Source organism: Phocoena sinus, chromosome 20 (assembly GCF_008692025.1).
Source record: "Phocoena sinus isolate mPhoSin1 chromosome 20, mPhoSin1.pri, whole genome shotgun sequence".
In the NCBI taxonomy this organism is placed as follows: Eukaryota; Metazoa; Chordata; class Mammalia; order Artiodactyla; family Phocoenidae; genus Phocoena; species Phocoena sinus.
In genome coordinates this window covers 57,510,636-57,531,814 of record NC_045782.1, presented here as the reverse complement: position 1 = coordinate 57,531,814, position 21,179 = coordinate 57,510,636, and the positions used below count along the sequence as shown (strand labels likewise).

At 59.7% G+C, this 21,179-nt stretch overlaps 1 protein-coding gene across 1 annotated transcript in view; it reads left to right on the top strand.

Moving 5' to 3' along the window:
* Positions 1-645: 645 nt before the first annotated feature.
* AXIN2 (axin 2) overlaps positions 646-21,179 on the top strand; it is a 28,423-nt gene continuing 7,889 nt past the window's right edge. Inside the window, 12 exon segments of the mRNA XM_032617536.1 lie at positions 646-1,105; positions 2,997-3,352; positions 3,354-3,425; positions 3,427-3,444; positions 3,446-3,478; positions 3,481-3,558; positions 3,560-3,643; positions 3,645-3,698; positions 3,700-3,729; positions 3,731-3,939; positions 12,037-12,168; positions 19,589-19,691. Of these exon segments, the coding sequence (XP_032473427.1) occupies positions 3,116-3,352; positions 3,354-3,425; positions 3,427-3,444; positions 3,446-3,478; positions 3,481-3,558; positions 3,560-3,643; positions 3,645-3,698; positions 3,700-3,729; positions 3,731-3,939; positions 12,037-12,168; positions 19,589-19,691 (1,050 nt within the window). The 5' untranslated portion in view covers positions 646-1,105; positions 2,997-3,115.

Below are 21,179 nucleotides of genomic sequence, written 5' to 3'. Positions count from 1 at the left end.
CAAAAAAACAAACAAAAAAACCTGCCTGCTTGCAGTTCTTGCGATGGCCGGGATGCCACAATAAACTGTTGCTTTCCCGAGCTGGGGAGGACGGAACAGGCCCGGGGAGGAAGCCAGAGCACTTGAAAGGCGGAATCAGAACTCGGGCCGGGAGCGCCCGGGTGGCCTCGGGGGCCTGGCGGGGGGCGGGGGCGGGCTGGGCCGGGCCGGGGCGAGCGCGGGGCGCTGTTCCTTTAAGGCGGGAGGCGCGGGCCGGCCGAGCGCGGCAGTGATTGGCGCGGCGGGATCACTGGCGGCCCGGGCCCGGCCGGGGGGAGTCGGCTGGAGCCGGCTGCGCTTTGATAAGGTCCTGGCAACTCGGTAACCACCCGAGCGCCGGGAAATAAAAATAACCCCTCGCAGTCATGGATCGCCGGGCCGCCGGGCGTCCAAGGCGCCCGTCTCCCCCGGCGAAAGCTGTGCTGTAAAAGGTGGGGGCGGAGGCGCGGCCCCGGCCGAGCCGCTTCCGAGCCGGGTCCCCCCCGGGCCGGGGGCGAGGTCGCGCCCAGCCGCGTCGCGGGCGCAGGGCGCGGGAGAGGGTCCGGCCCGGCCGAGAGGCGGCCGGGAGGGCGGCCGCGAGCCGGACGGCCCCGGAGAGGGGCGGCCGGGGCGCCGGGGGCGGCCCGGAGCGCGGCGGGCGCGTACCTCCCTTTCAGGACCGTGCGCCGGCTCGCGCCTTTGAAGTGCACAGTGAAATCCACGGCGCAGTTTTTGTTGGAAGCGCCCGGAGGACGTTGGGTGCCTGGAGTGGTTGCTGGAAGCGGGGCCCGTGTCGAAAGCCGGGCCGGGCGGGGGCCGGAGGGGCCGAGGGCGGCCGCGGCGGGGGCGAGGCCCACTCGGATCTTCCGCAGAAAGAGGGGCGGCGGGGCGCGCCTCTGCCCCCTCCCTCGCCGCCGGGTTCCCCGCACTCCCTCCCCGGCCGCGCGACTACCCCATGTTCCCCGACGCCGGGACCGGCCCGGGGGGGCCCGGGGCCGCGGCGGCGAGCCGATCCGGGGGCCGGGGCCGAGGCCCCTGCCCAGGGCGCCCGCGAGGTCTGGGCGCTGAGCGCGCGCGCGGACCCCTGGTGAGTGCGAGGCCGAGGCGGCGGGCGGCCCGCGCGCTTTGATGTGCCGGGCGGCCCTTTGAAGTGGGCAGGCCGGCTATTTCGGGGCGCGCTCCGGGCGGGCGCGGAGAGGGGCGGCGGGCGCGGCGCCCGGCGCTCCGGGGGGCTCGACCGGGGTGGCGGGGGCCCGGCGGAGAGACTTGTGCGAGTGGCGGCCGCGGCGGGGGCGGAGCGGGGGCAGATCCCCTCCCCCGGGGGCGCCGCGCCGGGGCGGTGCTGGATGGGAGTCTGGGTGCGAGTGTGCGCCGGAGTGCCTTTGGGAGGTGGGATGAAAGGGTGGCGGCGCCCCCCGCCCCCTCCCCTCCCCCCGCCCCCCTCCCGCCTCTCTCTCACTCCCCTCCTCTCCTCCCCTCCCAGCCCCGGTCCGCGCAGAGGGGCCCCGAGCGCCGGCCGAGGCTCAGTCTGCGCGCCCGAGCGGCCCGAGCCCGGGGCGCCCGCGTCCCCCGTGTCTCTCCTGCCGCCCGGCCCCGCGCCCCCCGGCCGCCCCGGCCCCTCGTGCAGAGAGGCCGAGCCTCCGCGCGTCGCCATTGCTGGACCGGCTGCCGCTTTCCCGCGCTTCTCCTGCGGGCGCCTCCGACCCGGGCTCGGGGTCTGCGAGCGCCCACCGGGGCTCTGGACGTGCCGGGGTGGATTGGGGCCGGGGGGCGGGCCGGGGGGGCTCGGCGGAGATGAGAGCCGGGCCTCGGGCCGCCTTGGTCTTCCAGGTAACGGGGCCGCCCCACCTCCTCTCCGCCCGGGGAACGCGGCGCTACCGGCGGCCTGAGGCCCCGCACGGGGGCCACGCGCGCCCACCCGGAGCCCAGGGTTCCCGCCCCCGGTTGGGGGTCGCGCCCCCCGCCCCGCCCCTGCCCTCTCCCGAGTTTGATCCTCCCCTTGCTGGGGAAAGCGGCTGGTTTACTGGTTAGATAAGACTTTTTGCTTTTGGGAATAAGAGGCTTGAGGTCAGCCGAGTCTGGGATTCCTGGCACAGGCAGTGTTAGCGTGAGATGGTCTCTGATCCGGTTTTGTAGGGTTTGCGGCTCCAGGAGGCGGGGGGGCGCGGGGGCGACGGGTCGTGAGGCTTCTCTGCTCCCTGGCAAAGTTGGAAGATCAAAGCCTTGTCTGAGTGAGTGGATTTCTGGTTTGGGGGAGCCCGGAAGACCGAGGTGTAGACTGAGCCGGATTCTTGGCGGGAGGTGGGGGCGCAGCGAACGCTTCCATCTGGGTTGCGGGGCGGGGGCTGCAGCCGGGAGTCCGGGCGCCCGTTTCCGCCCTGTGCTGGGCGGGCTTCCTCCTCGGTCGAGGCTCTTCTGAATTTTTAAGGAGTGGGAGGGGGCGCAGGGGGAAGGGGTGGGTGGGGGGAATGGAACCAGATGCCGGGGACGGGCGCGTTTGGAGCTCGAGTTATCTGTGCGGAGAGCCGAGTGGGGAAATTACCGAAATTGGTTTCACCTGCACACGGCCCAGCGGCGCGGGGTTGCGCGTCTTTGGAGTGGATGCTGTCGGGGCGAGGGGAGGGCAGGGGAGGGGAGGGCCGCCCTGCGTGCGCCCGGGCCGGTGGGTTTTTGGAAGCTGGTGTCTTCTACCTCCCGAGCCCTCCGCCCCCGCTCCCCTCCCCCGCGCCCCTTCCCCGCCCCTTCCTCCTCCCTCCTCCCCCCGAAGCGTGCAGGGAGCTCAGATTTCGCCTTTTGAAAAAAGCAGCGTCTGATACTTTAGATGAGCACCTCGCAGATAGCTGGGTTGCTTGATTTGAATTTGAGGAGTTGAAAAGCCTGTTTACTTTCTTGCTTTGATGTTGGGTAGAATCTTGGTTTTGATTATATCAATACCCTTTCTCTCCCTCTACCTCCCCACCCCTTTCCTTTTCTTCCAGAAAGGAGGCTCAGATGAGTCCCTGCTGACTTGAGAGAGAAAGAGACCACGCTGATTGCTGAGAGGAACTGGAAGGAGAAAAAAAAAATTCCTCAACTCAGCGAGAAGAACTCACTCGCCATGAGCAGCGCTGTGTTGGTGCCTCGCCTACCAGACCCCAGCAGCAGCTTCCGCGAGGATGCCCCGCGGCCCCCAGTGCCGGGCGAAGAAGGGGAGACGCCACCGTGCCAGCCCGGGGTGGGAAAGGGCCCGGTCGCCAAACCCCTGCCTGTCTCCTCCAATGCCAGGCGGAATGAGGACGGGTTGGGGGAGCCGGAGGGGCGGGCGTCTCCGGATTCCCCTCTGACCAGGTGGACCCAAGTCCCTGCACTCCTTGCTGGGTGACCAAGACGGTGCTTATCTCTTCCGGACTTTCCTGGAGAGGGAGAAATTGCGTGGATACCTTAGACCTTCTGGTTTGCCTGCAATGGATTCAGGCAGAATGAACCTTGAAGGATGCCAAAACTTTACGAGTAGCCAAAGCGATCTACAAGAGGTACATCGAGAACAACAGCATTGTCTCCCAAGCAGCTGAAACCTGCCACCAAGACCTACATCAGAGATGGCATCAAGAAGCAGCAGATCGATCTGTCAGTGTTTGACCAGGCCACAGACTGAGATCCAGGCGGTGATGGAGGACAATGCCTACCAGATGTTTCTGACTTTCTGATATATACCTCGAATACATGAGGAGTGGGGGGTGAAAACCCAGCCTGCGTGGGCGGCGGGGGGCTGGGGAGCCTGAAGCTCGTGTGTGGCTACCTCCCCACGCTGAATGAGGAGGAAGAGTGGACTTGCGCTGACTTCAAGTGCAAACTGGTCCCCCAGCGTGGTCGGCTTGTCCAGCAAAACCCTGAGGCCACAGTCGGTGTGAGGTCCACAGAAACTGTGGAGAATGGATACAGGTGAGCCTTTGGTGGAGGGTGAGGGGCTGGGGGGAGCTTGGAGGATGAGATGGCCTTTGCAGATGTCTTGAGTTAAGTAGGGTGGATGGACGGATGCATGGACGGATGCATGTACTGCTGAGGCTGACAGAGGCCTGTCCTGAGCTCGGACCGCTGGCCACGAACGCTTCGATCTTGCGTTTTGCTGTTGAAAGGGGCGGGAAAGCGATGCCACACACAGCTAAATACCTGTAGTCTTCCAGTGCTTGGCTTCACACAGGGGCAGGCAGTGTGCGTTAATGCGGGTCACTTACCATCCTGGGCCAGTCTTGGGGGGGGGGGGGGGCGCGTGGAGAGAGGACAGCAGCTTTTGAGGCCGATGACTCACCAGCTACCAGGCACCGGTTTGGGAAGGGGTTGTTCACAGCTAAGACATAGGGAGTAGGATGGACGTGGCCAGGGAGGCACCTGGCTTGTGGCGGAGCCCCAGGAAATAACGTGCGTGCCCACCGACCGTGGGGATAAGTGGGATCCATTGAGCTTTAAGTTCAGATAAGAGCCAGCGATTGGCGTAACAGCTGGGCTTGCGGTTCTCTTTGTGGAATGAGATATTAACCCTGCAAGAAACCCTCCTAAGGAGGGGAGGCCCTGTGACTTTCCCGAATGCAGGGCCCTTAGCTTTGGAGCCTGCTGGTACATTATTCTGGGTTTTCAATGCTTGCGGCCTGAGGATCAGACCCCAGTTGATTATTGCGTTGCTTGGTGCTGATGGAGAAGAGGTCTTGGCCGGAGAAGACTGGAGAAGGGAAGAGTACCTTCCCCTTCGAGGCTTCAAAAACAAATGGTTCTTTATAGAATGGCCAAGTCTCAAGATTCTTGACCTTTGGAGGCAACTTCAGACCTCCTGTTAGAATGAGTTTTTCTGTCTCTTTCTCGCTCTCCCCTTCCAAATGTCCAAAAAGAGAATGAGCCTCTCAATCCCAGGTTGCTGCGGACAGCATGCAGGGGAGGGCCTGGCCGGGAGCCGCTTATCTCGCTGTCCATTGTGTCCGGCTCCGTGGGTTCGGAACGGCAGACGCGATCTGGCGGCTGTCTCTCTGGAGGTTACCCTCCCTCTGTAGGGTCCGAGGCAGGAGGAGGGGCAGAGGAGCGGGGTCTGAGCCTGGAAGCCTGTGATCTCGGGGTGGCCCTGCAGGGAGGGAAGGATTGTGTTGGGTCCACCAGGGGGCGCGCCTGCAGCCTCGGGAGCCGACCGTCTGCGCGCAGTCTTCTGGTCTACACCTTGAGTGGGAACGGATTGGCTTTTGCGAGGGAGCCAAGGATCACGTGAACGGAGTTGTTTCAGCATCTTTAAGCTTATGGCTTCAGGCTGTTTTGGAGGAAGATACTGGCTCTGGCTTCTGTGGCTGGCAGTCAGGGGCCACCTGCCACCCCTGCCCTGTTGTTAGGTGGACGTTTGGGTAAACCCCGCTGGCCTCCATGCCCTCCAGGTTGGCAGCGGTCGCCAAGGCTACTTAAGGCCTGTGGTCAGGCAGGTTCTCCGGGAGCCTTCAGACAGTGGGGCTTCTGCGTCCCCCAGTGTCAGGGCCCAGAGCACCACCTTTGTAAACAGCGCCCCGTGTGGTTTTGGAGCGAGACAGGCTCCCCAGGTGGGACCCTGCTGTGACCCCTCCCCTTCGCGGGTGGGCAGTAGGACCCAGCCTTGGCGAGCCCCTCCCCCTTCCACAGCCCCCCGGCTGGGCTGTCACTAGGGTTCAGCTTTATGGGGCGGGCCCTTGGGAGCATCGGAGACCCTGGATGCAGGGCCTGGGGTGCTTTGCGTGTCGGCGCTTGCCTTTTGGTTGGGAACAGTGGGTCTTCATATACAAATGACACCTTTCGCTGGCCTCTGGGCTTTCCATACTAGATTCGTGTGTGTGTTTTCTCCCACTGTCGGGAAGAGACGACATATCTTACCTGGACTGCACATGTCTTACCTGGGCATCATCAGAGAGAAATTAAGACACACCCCGATATTTTTTTTTAACATGCGAGGTATTCATGGGTGCCTGAGGTGTGTTATTAGGAGCTGCCCTGAGTTATTCAGAGACCCGAGTTGCAGCCCGGACCGCCTCTTACCACCTGGGCTGAAGTCTTTCTGAAGCCCGTGTGCCCTCTGTAAAGGGAGCGGACAACCCTCCCTTCAGTTTATGTCACAGGTTGCTATAACATTAGGACCAAAATAATAAACAGGAAAGCCCGTTGCGAAGGGAAATGTCTGAACGGTACTCATCACCGGTTGTGTGAGAAGGGCCAAGCAGGTTCGGGTCCCACTTTCAGAGAGTGAGCCTTGGGTTCTAGCACGTGTCCACTGTGAAGGTTCAGCATGTCCCCTCCCCACGCCGCGGCTTTACTCTGCTTGCGGAACTTGAGCGCGTTCGCGTTCGCAGCTCGGTCTGGGATCGGCCCCAAGTCAAGTCCGCCTCCCCGCCACTTGTCAGGCCAGGTGCAGTGAATGAACCAGGAGCCCCGAGTCCTGCCCTGCCGAGGGGTCGGTCCCTGTCACCAGCTGCTGAGCAGCGGTCTGGGCAGCTGGATGCCAAGGGCATGGCTGGTCTTTAAGCCCTTTGATTTCCTTGAGCGCTTAGAGCAGCCTCGTTTTAATGACTTGTTTGTGTCCTTGCTGACGTGGTGTCAGGTTTCATGTAAAGAGTTGGAGCCTAAGAGCGGGCATGGTCCTCAGAGGGAGGGGCTCAGGTTGGAGAGTGGTCCGGCAGGAGGCCTGGGCTTCTCATGGTCCATGTAAATAACCCAGAGCCAGGGTGAGACACACAGACCACACCCAGACACACACAGGCTACACACGGACGCACACACAGACTACACAGACACACAGGCTACACACACACACACATAGACTACATGCAGACTATACACACAGACTACACACACAGACTATACCCAGACACACACACAGACAACACACACACGGGGACACACACAGACTACACACAGACACACACAGACAACACACACAGGCTACACACGGACACAGAGACTGTACACACAGACTACACACAGACACACAGGCTCTACACACACACAGAGACTACAGACACAGACACATTACCCACAGACTGCACAGACACACACAGACTACACACACGCACACAGACTACACAAGACACACACAGGCACACACACAGGCATAGACACACACAGACTACACACGTACATACAAACTACACACACACAGACACACCGACACAGGCTACACACACAGAGAGACTATACACAGGCAGACACAGACTGCACACAGACTACACACAGACACACACAGACACACACAGACTACACACACACACAGACACACACACACAGTCATAGACACACACACAGACTACACACACACGTACATACGAACTACACACACACAGAGACTACAGACACAGACTACACACAGACACACACAACACCTGGAGCTGGAGGCGTGTGCAGAGGGGCTGTGGAGTTCGGAGCCGGGGTCGGGATTCTCTCCTTGTCCTTCCCTGGGCGGTCTCACCTGTCTCTCACTGGACCCTCTGCTCTGGCCTCACGTAAAGTCAGGGGGCCCCATCAGGTGGCCCTCTGCCGGCTCCCAGCACTTCCTGTCCCCCCAGAGCGCTCGCTGATGGGGCCGGTTTATGCGAAGCCACTGGAATCGAGCTTGGCCTCCATCATCAAAGAAAATGACGCGAGAGGAAAGCTGTGCTGGAAGCAGCGGGCCACGGCGAGCGGATGCAGGCTCTGAGGAGGGCGCTTTGCTGGGACACGCTTGTCGCTTGTTGAAGTTTGCCTGCTCTCAGAAGGGTGTTGCCTGATGCCATCTGCGTGCCTGGCCTCTCTTGCTCCAGGCAGAGGGGTTTTTTTTAAAAAAATTTTTTTTGCGGTACGCGGGCCTCTCACTGTTGCGGCCTCTCCCGTTGCGGAGCACAGGCTCCGGACGTGCAGGCTCAGCGGCCACGGCTCACGGGCCCAGCCGCTCCGCGGCATGTGGGAGCTTCCCGGACCGGGGCACGAACCCGCGTCCCCTGGATCGGCAGGCGGGCTCTCAACCACTGCGCCACCAGGGAAGCCCCCGTCAGAGGGCTTTTGAAAAGAAGAGCACACAGCCTTAGAAGCCAATACTTTTTAAGTTGCATTGTTGTGAGAGGGGACCCAGAAAGGGGTCCCAAAGGTCACGTCTTTTGTGCTCTCTGTATGGGCTTTGCCCTGGTGTCTGGGGAGCAGGCGGGGGCCTGCAGCATCTCAGTGAGATAAGAGATAAGAATGGTGGTGGGGGGCAGAGGAGGAGCCCACATTTCCCTTCCCTTAAGGTCCCAGGAGCCTCTGCTACCTGACAGCTGAAAGCCCTTTGCCTATTGAAATTGCAAACCAGGTCTGTGGATGGATGCCCAGTGCAAAATCTGTACATAGGCCTTTACTCTCCAGAGGAATTTAAAACCCTTGCAGCAACTGGGAGCACAACAGCCCTGAAGAAATACTCAGAGCATCTGGGCACAATTACTGTAATGTGGTTGAGTTTCTTCCCTCCTTCTTCTTCTTTTTTTTTTTTTTTTTTAAAGCGATCACAAGAAAGCAGCTCTAATTCAGTTTCTTGAAATTACGTGATGATTTTGACAAAGTTCTGAGTTCTTAAAAAATTGAGTCTCTGTCTCTCCCCACAGGCTGCCACCTTCGTCTGCCTTGTCCTGTTATGATGGTAGGAAAATCCCAATACTTTATTGCAGGCAGCTGAGCTAAGAGCAGTATATTCCATTTTTAATTACCGGTCACACAGTAGCCCTCTATTTTGGAAGGGAGGGAGACGAGTTTATTTTGGGACCCGTGTGTCTGACCGGGAGCACAGAACTCTGTCCACGCTTGGGATTTGAGCGAGGTGCCTTTTTCTGTTGGGGAGGGAGGGGTTTCTGTTGCATCATTTTCTCCCTGCAGAGGCTGAGTTAACAACCCTCATGCTTGGGGCACCGTTAATGTGTTAATACCACGAAGATAGCAACCCTGAAGGGATGCAAAGAGTGTGTGAAGGCGGTTTAAGGCCATTTTGGCTCTTTTGATCTCCATGCTACGCCTCTTAGGCGAAAACACCCCTCAGCAGCCCGCTTGGTCCTGAGTGGAAAAAGCTTTGAGCTTCTGCCACGAGCCCCACGCTACCTGCAGCTGGGGAGACCCAGATGGGGAAGACAGACCTGTCCCTGCCCTCGTGGAGCGTGTAGTCGCGTACACGGGACGGGCCTCCACCATGGAAACGCACTGACGACGTGTAATTGTCATGATCAGTGTCACCCAAGAAGTCTTGTTTTTGTTGGCGGGTGGTGTTTTGGAGCGTTCCTATGCCAACCCCGTAAACAGTGCCCTCGTTGGGCCTTTCGGAGAACATACGGACCCTGTGCAGGTGGCCGTGTTTGAGCTGCACGCTGTTTTAGTGGAGCCCTGTGTCCACGGAGGTTGTGACACCTGGGGTCACCCAGCTGGCCGGGAGCCAGGCCGGCACCAGCCCGCGGCCTCTTGATTTCTGTGTTACTTGATTCCTGAAGTCCATCAGCTTCTCCATCCTGCTTTGAGGCAGCGGCCCACTGAGGCAGCTGGGGGCTTTGGGCCATTTTAAAGCCTTGGGCGACCCCGTGACCTGCGCTCACCCGCCCCTTGGGGCTGCCCTGGCCGTGGAGAAGTGATTTCTTCTTTCTGGCTTGTACGCCGTTTCCTCTTGTCCCACCTTCAGTGGCAATACCACCAGAGCCACCCTCCTCCTTATCGGCTAGGAGACTGTTCTCGCTAAATCATCCCTCATCTCGTCTCTTCTCCAGAAAGACCAACTGCCTCTCCTTGGTTCTCACCACCCTCCTCTCTCTCTTGCCCTGGTGTCTGGAGATCCTACACTGAGGACGTGGGGACCAGTTCTACGTCATGGAAGATCTCACCAGCCTCATTGCATCATCGTAGAAAATCCTGGGGGCGGAGCGGGGTGGGGGAGAGCAGAGTATCCAGGTGACAAGGTCAAGGTCGCTGGCCCGTGGTATTCAATGACCAGAGTGTCCAGGTGACAGGTCAAGGTCGCTGGGCCATGGCGGTCAATGGGTTCAAGCGCCATGTTCCTCGTTTGCACTTTCTGGTCACTTCTCCACCCACGCCACATTCCTGGAATCTGGCTTGACGTTCCGTCCTAGCTCAGACCAACAGCCTCGGGGTCCCTGCTGCCGTCACCTCCTCCAGGTGACCGGAGGTGGGTCCCACGCGGCCGGGCCTCCAGCGGGTGGCCTCCGACAAGGTTTTTGGCCCCTGCTTGGGGCCCGTTACCTCCCTGGGGGGTCGTGAAGACGATCGGGCAACAGACAGTCCTCGAGCCCCTGCCGTGGGCCGGGGGAGGGTGCAGCAGGGAGTAAACCAGGCCCTGCCCACAGCGAGCCCTAAGTCCTGGTGGCCCTCGGGCTTCGTTAACATTTCGGGGCGGTGGGGTTGGGCTGGATAATTAGTGTCGCTCTTGTTTGTTTTGTCGCTGCAGCTAGAGGATAGGCCCCCTGAGGACAGCAACCGAGCTGTTCTCCCACCTTTCCCAGCCCCGCTGCCCTGCCTCCCGCCAAACTGTGCAGTGGCTGCCTGCCTGCCCCACGGCCACTTCAGTGCAGCCTGGTGGCCCCCCCCAGACCCCTCGTGCCGCTGGGGGAGCCTCCGGCTCCCCCTCACCCAGCCAGCTTGACGCCCTCCTGCCCCAGGCTGGGGAGGACTGTCCACCGCTTCTCCCATCCCTGGTCCTCACATCTGCTCCCACCCGTCCCGGGGAGCCACCCGGCCTCCCGGCCCGCCCCCTCCGACACTGCAGGGCCAGGACTTCCTCTTCCAGGTCACTCATCCTGCCTCTTATGCGAGAGCTTTTTGAAACGTCGAGGCTGGTCTCTGAACAGGGGCAGAGAGAGAGGCTGAATGGGAGCCGCACGAGTCCATCCCACAACCGCTGCTTCCAGCTCTGACATCCAGGGCTGCTGTGCTTGCGGGGCCACCCGGGCACATCTGTCAAACGGGCACACGCGCTCCCCGCCCAGGGGCAGTGAGGGCCGGAGGAGGTGGCGTGTGTCAGGGGCGCCGTCGTGCCTTCCTTCTGGTACCCCTGCCCGAACCCCGTCACGGGGACCCGCATGCCAAGCCATGGGTGCCAGGGGACCAGAGACCGGGGCTGTGCACCTCACGAAAGGGTTGGGGCTCGGTGAGCACAGGCAGGAGGTGCCGTCACCTTTCAGGGGCCCCTTTCATCCGCCAACCCCAAGGCCGTCTTTACAGACTGGCGGCTGCGGCCTGATGGAGTAAGTTCCCTTACTTGGACTCGGTGGCCCCGGCAGAGCGGGCCTGGCTCTCTGCAGACGAGGGCCCTTCCCGCAGCCCACCGACCACGGCGGGTTCTGCCTCTCCCTTCCCTCCCGCACTGAGGCCCTCGCGGAGACACAGCAGGTGACACAAGAGGAATGCAGCCCAGCTGGGCCGGCACACTGGCGTTTCTGGGAGGAGGGGGGGGGTGGGGGGGCAGAACGGAGCAGAGGCACCGGAGCAGGGCCTGGACCTTCCTTGGAAACCGCTGTGCTGCTCCTCGGCGGCCCGGGGGGGGCAGCCTGGCTGTGGGCCGGGGCCCAGCTCGGGGCAGGACGGAAGCCCCAGACCGCGTCCTGAACTTGCCTATCTGTCCGTCTGTCCACTCGCCAGGCCCAGCCGCTAGTTGTTTGCCTCTCAGATCTCTGCTAACAGAGCCCGGGGGGGGTGGGGGGAGTGTGGAAGTTTCGCTGTCCTCTTGTCTCCTTCCCCGTACAGGCCTGGGGGTGGGCGCAGGGAGAGAGGACACTCCATCCCGTCGGTCATTCCCTAGCCTCCCCTCTAAGAGCAGGGTCCTCCCTCCAGGTGTCTCTCGAGAACTCTGTAAGAGCCCCTGGGGTCCCCTGTCCCCTGGCAGAGCCGCGGCTCAGCAGGCCCCTTTGTGGCCCCTGCTTTCCGCCCAGAGGAGCACCCAGCCCTGGGCAGCAGGCTGGCCTGGAGCACGTTGTGGGATTGTCCTGGGGTCCCCCGGTTCCCTGGGTTTTGGGTGAGAGTCGGTGATGCTGTGCTGTGGTCCTTCAGGAGGAGCGATCCGGTGAATCCGTACCACGTGGGTTCCGGCTGCATCTTCGCGCCAGCCACCAGCGCCAACGACAGCGAGATATCCAGTGATGCACTGGCCGACGATTCCGTGTCCCTGACGGACAGTAGCGTGTAAGTACATTCTGGCTTCCCCACCACGCACGCGGCTGGCCGTGTGACCCGCCAGGCCATGGGGCAGGGTCCTCACCTGGCTTTGCCGATCCCGCCCGTGTCCGCGTGGACGTCGGTTGGATGGGAGGGGAGTAGGCCCCAGGGGTGGGCCTGGTCTGGCTCAGGACGCTCCCGTGGTCGCCTGGGTGGAGTGAAGCTTAGAGCCTTGGAAGGGGGTTGAACGGTACCTTCACAGAAGAAAGCCAAACTAAGGTAGGAGGTTAAGGTGAATATCCACAGATTCCCTGAGTTTAAAAGACCCTCTTCCGGTTATCATTTCGCCTGCCTTCCCGGTGGGCAGAAGAGGGTCTTGAATCCAGGTGTCCCTCTGCAGAGCCAGCAGGTGGGGAGGTGGGGTGGCCTGGGAAGGTTATGTGTCTGGGGGCTCAGTGAAGGTGGGGTCAGAAAGCCAGGGTTCCCTCCAGGACACTGCGTGCCAGGCTCGCTCACGGATGTGCTCAAGCGGCCGTCGCTCAGCTCATCAGGTGTCGGCGGGCGTCTTCCCTCTGCAGCCGGGGCTCTGCCCCTAACTGGGGGTTTTCTCCAAAGCAGTTTCTGACCTCAGCTCTTTTGCAGATGGACGGCTGGCATTTCTGGATGCAATCCAAGCCATCAGGGTGGTCTGATGTGGTCAGCAGGCCACGGGGCAGGGTCGTGCTTTGAGTTGGAGGTCATTTGAGGTCACGCAGTGGTGACCTCTGTGGATGGAGAACAGTGATCCCCTGTGAGTCTCAGGTGGGTGGGAGTGGAGTGGGGAGGTGGACCAGGCGTCCCCATCTCCTGCCAACTTTGGAGATTCTGATTCAGGAGTCTCGGAGGAGGTAGGGCCTGGGCTTGGGCGAGACTCCCCAGGGCACGTCTCCCAGCACCCAGTTGAGAACCACCGTTCTAAAAGTGGTCTTTGGAGGCTTTTCTACAAACGTTTTGGAGGAGGATCTTCTGCTAGGGGAACCGTTTTGCGAGGCAGGCCTGTGGAGCCACTGTAAGTTCTGGCATGCTTGTGTCGAGTTTGTTCCTTCTAGCTTGCGTCCCAGAACGGGACCGGCTCTTCTCCCAGTTTGTTTGAAATGATCTGGTTTCCATTGGCCGGTGATCTGTTGCTTGGCCTGCGGTGTGGAACCAGTTGAAAGGAAAGTAGACGGCTTGGTTTGGGACTCGACTGTTGATTTTCCTGGTGGCTTTTATTGTGTTACCTCAGATTCCCCTGTTAGTAAAAGGAGGGAGATGTTTAAGGTGAAAAGTTCCAGTTTAATAAGAGAATAGCCCTTTGGCAGGAGTGAAAATGGAGGGAGGGAACACACCTTTCATCCAAAGTGAAGGAATGAGGGCTTCCACAGAGGTCAGTTTTCCATATCGACTGAACTCTAAGTTACTGTACTTGAAAAATATTATCCTTTGGCGGACGTATTCCTTAAAGCAACGTGCTTTCACTCTGTGTTTATCCAATAGTATCAGGCAAGGCATAATTTGTTTCTTGATTCAAATAATTAATCCCAAGGTCTGTTTTCATTCTCTGTTGTAATATCATCTCACAGAATTCAAAATTGTGTAAGGCTTTCTGCCCCTGGAGATACTGGTGCCTCACCCCCTTTTTACGACGGTTTTCCTCTCTTCTCTCTGCCCTTCTGCCTGCTGTCGTTTTCTCGCTCGTGCGCTTGTCTCCAGCAGCACCATTCCTCTAGCTTTGAACTAGTGTCTGGATGACGAGGTAGTCAGCGTCACGTGTAAAATAAGAGTGAGCTGGACTTGAACGAGGGCATCGAGCGACCCTCCTTCACCAGATGTAGTTTCCCTTAGGCGAGGAGGCTTCTGTTGAGTTTCCTGCGAGGTTATTTTTGGCTGGCCTCCGACTCCCCGTCACGGACGTGCGATTCTGGGTTCAGGATGAGATAACTCGGGTGTAGTCCCCATACCCGGGTGAGCCCCGCAGGACCCAGTCGGAAAGGTTGGCCGACGCTTGTGACTTTTACAGAGGAGGGAGGAACGCCCAGCGCTCCCCTGCCCTTGGCCTGCTCCCTCCGGCCCCACCTGAACGTGAGGCCCCGTAGTTGATAATGAGACCTTTGAGCTACCTTGAGTCTCTTTTGTTTTTATTTATTAGTGACCACACAGCTTTCTTTTTTAAGGGGGAGGGGGAGGGAGGAGTAAGTAATGCTTTCTCCCCTCTTTTTTTTAACCCCCTTTTATGCCCAGAAGAAAAACCCCCAGTTCTATCGAACGATGACTTTAGAGCCCTTGCCTACCCTTCCCGCCTTTAGCTAGAGCGATCGTGGGCTTAAGGCCCTCACCACCCGGGGAAGCCGCGTTCCGGGATCAGAGAAGCCAGCTGTCCTGGGCGGCAAGGGTCAGCGTGTGGGCCAGGAGGGTCTGTGTTGGTAATCGAGACAGAGGGCAAATCCCTCGTTCGGCAGCTTTTTCTCCGGGGCACAGCAGGTGCCCCCGGGTCCCAGGTGGCAGAACCTCAGGGCGTGGCCAGCCCTTCCCTCGGCGCAGCTGCCTCGTGCTGGGGATGAGAAAACCAGGACCCCAAGGGGCAAGGGAGGGTCCCTGGGGACCTGGGGCTCGTGTGCTGGAGCCCGTCTTCTGACGTCAGCGCTGGGGGGCCTCTGGTCCTCCTCCCAGCCTCTAGGGCAGCTTATTGGATGCAGCCGGCGCAGCCACACCCCACGTGGGCATGTTGGTGCCACCGGGCCCACATTTCCCATCAGCGTGGGAAAGGGGTCTCGGCACAAGAGCCATTCCGACGGTGCGCAGGCGGGCCCGCAGGCTTGGCAGGCACTGAAAGCCGGGCCGGGCGAGGTGCTTTCTGGCCGGCTGACCCGTCGGGCAGGTCCCCCGGGGTCCTGGGCCGGGATTAGAGCCCTCTTCGGCCGGGCCAGTTTGGGGCCCGGCACAGAGCAGAGCCCGAGCGAGCGATGGAGTGCGAGGGGGACGCGGAGCTGAACCGAGTCGGGGAAGCTTAGCGGGACGAGAGGGCAGCAGGCCCCTTTGAAACCTCCTGGCGCTAGTGAATAGGAGCGCCCCGTAAGGCATGAAAGGAGCCCTGGCCGTTTCTCGTGGGCACAGAGGCCGGGGGGCGGGGCTGGCTGCCCTGCTGGGGGCTGGGGAAGGGGCACAGCTGGGCGGGGGGCGGGAGGCGCGGGGGTCACGGGACGCCTTCAGTAGACTCCAGAAGGTGGAGCTCATCGGACACAAGCAGTCGTCTCACTTGCCAGGGAAGCAGTGAAGTCCCAGGGCCTTTGCACGAGGCCCGGGAGAAGCTGGGTCGAGGGGCCTTGTCCTTGGCGAGTCCAGGGCCCGCTGCCGACTTCTGGTTCCCCGCCATGCAGAAAGCCCCGTCTCAGATGGCTGGGGAGTTGAGTCTTCGTACAAGGCCTCTGAGCAGGCCCTCTCACGAGCCCGTTGCTCTGAAACCCACATCGTCAGAAGAAATGGCTTTTTTAGTTTTTGTTGTTTGGAAAGTTAGACTCCCAGCCAAGTCCTCAACCCCAGCCCTTGGGCAGAAGGACTGCGGGGGGCTGTAGGAGGATTGCAGTGGCGGGAGCGGGGGGCATGCTAGAAACATCAGAAGGAGCGGGTTCCTGGCGCCCCGGTGTGGCCTCCGTTAGGAAGTGAAAGCCAGGAGGACAGCATGGAGGTGGCAGACACCTCTCTCTGCGCAGAGCTGCTCCTGAAATCAGCATCTGCGCGATCGGAGGGTGCTTCTGCTCAGGGTGTCACAAAATCAGCCCGAGACCTTCTTGTCGCCTTTCACACAGAGGGGTGGCCCAGGTTATTTTATGATATTTATTTTTATTTCCTTATATCTTACTTATGGGTTTACTTTGGACCCCGGGGAAAGCATCTGAGTGAACTTCAAATAGTGCCTTATCTTACAAACCGGCCTTTTGGTGTCGGCTGTGATCAGAGGCCGCCTTCGGAGTGGGGGCCAAACGAAAATGCGAGTGGACGCGTGTGCACGTCAGCCCGCTATTTCAAAGCCACCGGAAAGCGACATTCAGGTTAGGCTGGGCATGGCCGAGTCAAAAGGCTAAACTAATTGGCTCGGCTTAAATGGCAACTAAGTGGAGTCCACACTTCGAAACCAGCGCTCCCCAGAAACAGCTGGGCCCGGCAGCGGGCGCGTTAACTAAAATGTTTATAATTAAAGGAGGCCGTCCGGGGACCGAGACGCAGACACGGGTCAGCTCATGGTCCTGAGAAGCCAGGAAACTGATCACAGGCTTTCAGAGCCTGGATACAAAGAAGAGAGGCCCCTTTCTGGAATGAGGGGCTGTGTTGGAAGAAGATTCTTGGCTGGGGGGTCGGGGTGGGGGTGGGATTAAAGGCACACTTCCTTGAAGGTGCCTCTTGAGCCTCTGAGCCTCTGCGAGTCGGTCTCCCTTTTCTGTGCTGGTCTCACGTTTCCTTGCCTACAGCTGGACCTTTGACCTGCCCTGGCTGTGATGGGCATGTTCTTGGTTGGAGGAGTGGTTTAAAAACGCATTTGTTCCTCTTGCCTTCAAGTGGCCAGGGACCTGCTCCCTCTGCCTCCCCCAGTTCACTTTTCTTTCTCCTGCTTTATACAGAGAAGGAGAGAGAGGTGTGAAAGCCTTACCGCTCGTTTCATCTTGGGAGGCAAGGGGAAGGAGCAAAGGCTTCTGGGGGACACTCAAGGTCAGAGTCTTGGAGGGGACAGGCGGGGGCCTCCTGGGACTCGTGCAGCCCCGTGTGTGTCACGGTGGGATCCACGGGGTGCTTGACTCCCACCCCCAGGATTGCCTGGAAGAGGCCTGGAGCAGAGCCATCCTCTTATTACGGCCCTGGAGGAGTTGCTGGTTGGAACGTGGACCTTGTCTTGCAGCCCTGGGGCAGCAGAAGTTGTTGCTCAGACCATCGTGAGACCCAGTCTGTTGGTCCCCTGCCGTTACCCGCACCCCACAAGGGATTTTAGGTGGGAGATGGGGGGCCGGCACGCCCCATAGCCAGCGAACACTAAGTGATCAGCAGGACTTTCAGGATGTTCCCCAAACCCCCCATTCACCCCTTCAGAATGCCAGGTGACCCCGTGGGGGCGTAGGAAGTGGTGTCCCCCGCATTCAGACCATCGGCAAGCTTGGCTTCTCCAGCTGGGCCTGGACTGTGCGTGTTTGAGTTAAGGATGCCTGTTCTGGAGTCCACCAGTGGCTTGGATTAGAAGCCTGGATCTGACCTGCCGGCTGATTCCAGGAGAGCTTTGGAGCATCTCTGCGCATCCATAAACTGTGGCGATTTAGGGGTTTTGTGAGGGTGCGGTTGGATTATACATCACTCAGTCCACGGGGGGCCGGCAGCCTTGGGTTGGAGTCGGCGGGCATGACCCTTAGTTGCTGGTCAAGCCAGGCCTGCTTGCGACCGGCCCACGTCTTGTGAGTGATCCTGGGGTGAGAAGTTGTAACGAAGCTCCACGTGGTTCAGGAAGTTTTTAGACTTAGAACCTTTTCTCCTACTTGACCTTCACGGGCCCAGTTCCGTCCCAGGCCTTAGTGAGTAGGAGGCTGCCTAGGAGACTTGACCTCACTGGTCAACGGGCTGACCATTTCCACAGCGCTCGCTGTCTGACCCCCCTCAGCCTTTCCCTGGGACACAGGACTCACACGCGCGCGTCAGTCCTTGCCTTACGTTGACCTGTCTTCCCCGCCTGTACCCTCGGTACGATCGGACTTTATAAAGTGCTTCTTTTCCAAGGTTTGGCTCGTAGGTCAGTTCATCTGTATCTGTACTGCATCCCTGAGGCGGCAGCCCTTTTCTCCCGCCCAGGTCAGCAGCCTTCCGGAATCCGCGGCCATGCAGAGGAGCCGGAGGTCGACCAGTTGGCCCAGGCCGCTCCTGGCATTTTTTAGGCACAGCTGATCGTCACCTACCGCTGGTCAGCCAGCACCCGTTGATGAACAAAACACCAGGGAAAGGGAAATAGCCAAGCAGCTAATTTCAACACTTACAGCCTCGAAGGATGATTCCGTGTGGAAATGTGTGAACCCTGAGGCTTTTGTCCATAAGTGGCTTCTGGAAGGAACAGCAATGGGAAGATGATCACACCTTGACTGTCCGACTGCTTTCAAGAACAAAAGTTTAAAACAAAACCATAGCAACTCCGGGTCCTGTTTTTAGTGCAGACTAGCTGGAGTGGAGGTGGTGGTGGTAGAGTTGTTTTTAAACTTCTTCCATTTGCTTTTTAAAAATATAGTGAAGAAGAACGTTAAGGGGCCCTTCTGGCCTCTGGTCTTTGCTCAGAATCACCTCCATGGAGAGGATTTCAGTGACCACCGCCTCCTGTTCGAAATGCAGCTCCACGCCCCAGCCGTCCTCACTCCCCATTTCCCGCAGTGTGTTTCGTCACGGTGCTTTTACCACCTTCAAACTTGCCATAGATGTTGCTTTTTAATTTTTGCCTATTACCTGTTCCGCTCCGTTAGAACACAGGCTTCCTCGGGGCAGTCGTCTGCATTTTTATCCCCTTCCTTCGCTGCTCTCTTGCCTGGAGCCTAGAACAAGGTCTGGCACATAGTAGGTACTCAGATATTTGGATGAATTGCTCAGAGTACCGTGGAGTAGGGGCTTTCTCTTTATGCCCACGTTGGTCACGGATCTGAGAATCCATTGGTTGGGGGCAGTAGGGTTTGGAGCTGAGGGAAGGAAGGAGCCCAGAGATGCCTGCCGGTGGCTGATAAAAAGGAGACATTCGGGGCTTCCCTGGTGGCGCAGTGGTTGAGAGTCCGCCTGCCGATGCAGGGGACACGGGTTCGTGCCCCGGTCTGGGAGGATCCCACATGCCGCGGAGCGGCTGGGCCCGTGAGCCATGGCCGCTGAGCCTGCGCGTCCGGAGCCTGTCCTCCGCAACGGGAGAGGCCACAACAGTGAGAGGCCCGCGTAACGCATAAAAAAAAAAAAAAAAGGAGACATTCGGGAACGCCTGGGAGGTTGACTGCTGGAGGGTAACGCACACCCTCCACCGGCGCCTGGCTTAGTCTTCTGTGGGTCTGGTCCCTGGTTGCCGTGGTAACAGACCGTCGGAGGGACCAGAGGGGTCTTAGTCTCCTGCTTGGGGCACCTGTAAAATAGGGGGACCTTCACTCTGCGGTGGGTGCGGTTCTGAGACACGAGCTCTTCCCAGGTTGATACTCCTGCATCGGAGCTGGGGGCCGTTTCCAGAGAGGCTTGAGGGGCACGACATGTGGCGGTTGGGCCTTGGACTCACTTTCCCTGCAAGGACGGCCACAGCGCCCAGAGTCTGGGGGCGCTCCCGGCTCCAGGAGGTGCGCGGCCCCGTCTGTCGGCGGGGTCTCAGGCGGGCGCGCGTGAGTCGGCCCGTGCGCTAAGGCCTCCTCGTGAGCCGGTGGTTCTGCCCTTTCCTTTCCCTTAGAGATGGAATCCCTCCTTACCTCGGGGGGAGTAAGAAACAGCTCCAGAGAGAAATGCATCGCAGCGTGAAGGCCAACGGCCAGGTGTGCCTACCTCATTTCCCGGTGAGTACGGTCGGCCGGCAGCTCTTTTCGGGGAGGAAGAGTGAAGGGTTGGGGGCCGGCGCGCCTGGGACCTGGGGGGGAGGGAGGGCAGTGGAGGGCCACGCAAGGGGCGATCTGCGGTTCACTGGGGTGTAACCCAGAGCAGGGGCGCCCACGATGCCCTAGTCGGCCTTTTCCATTTCCTCGATTCAAAAAAGAAAACTCCATGAGAAAGAAGCGAAGCAGCGAAGGGTGGGAGGGTGGGAGGAACCGGCGCTTTGCGTTGGGCTATCCCGTTAAGTCCATCCCACCACGGAGGCGAGAACAGTGCCTCACTGAACACTTGCTGGTCGACTGAATGAAGGAAAGAGAGAGAGGATGAGGCTGGAGGGCTCTGCCCCCTGAGTGAGGGTCGCATCCTGGGACGTTCTCCTTGCGTTGCCCGCGTGGCTGTGTCGTTTCAGTCACCGTTCATCTCTGTGCTCGGCCATTTCTCCTCCGAAGCCCTGGAGGTCGGCTGTCCCTCTTCTTGTCTGTTTCCAACCCCAGCACATGGCTTAGTGCCTGCTTGTTGAATCTACTCCCAATAAGTGTCTGAGCATCCCGTGAGCAGCTCCTTCCTGCGATTGAGATGAGAGGCCAGCGTGGTGTGGAGGGCTTTTCCGGGTCCTCCCCTACGATTTCCAAGTCCCGGGGGGCAGCCAGCCCGTGGCCCCCGCACATAGAGAGCTGCCCCATCTGCGTCTCAGGAGCTGTGCTTCTTGTGGTACCCGGAGGTCCAGCTGCTCCTTAGGGAGGGGAAGAGAGTGCCCAGCTTAGAGCAGCGTCTCTGCTTAGAGTCCTTCCTGCTGGCTTCAGAGAATCCGATTTGTCCGTCGGTGATGTCACACGTCGGAAGTGGACACGTCGAGTTGCTAATCCCACGTTGCGTTAGTGTGTGGACTGTTGCCACTTCTCTCTGAAGCCCCTCAGACAGTCCAGGGAAGACTTAAATTTGTAAAATTAGCCTACTAAGTTTGCTTTTCTGGGGACCTCCAGCATCCCCCCCTCAATAACATCCCCCCCACCCGTACAGCAGTATCGATGATGTATTCATATATGTGTGTGTGTATATATATATATATATATTTTTTTTTTTTTGACTTGGTGGGGGCACTGGGGAGAGGTATGTGTGTTCAAGGAAAGCTGTACGGCCCCCCAGGATTGTGAATTAGGTGATTCTGTCCTGGGGTGTGTGATTGTTTTCTCATGTGCGGCTCGGGTGGGGAGATGCTAGCCTCTGCAGGCTGGCTCTCTGCTGCCCCCATCCCGCCCCCTCCCAAAGAAAAGGGCCAAAGCAGGAGGCAAACGAGGGTTAGGGGGCAGAACCAGGAGGGGCGGGGGCTACGGGTACCAGACGATGGCAGGGGGACAGAAAGCCGGCCGCGGGGGTCCTCTCTGCTGGCGGCGGTGGCCGGCGTGCTCGTGCCTGTTTGTATCCCATACCCGGTTTGGAGATGCGCCCTTTTC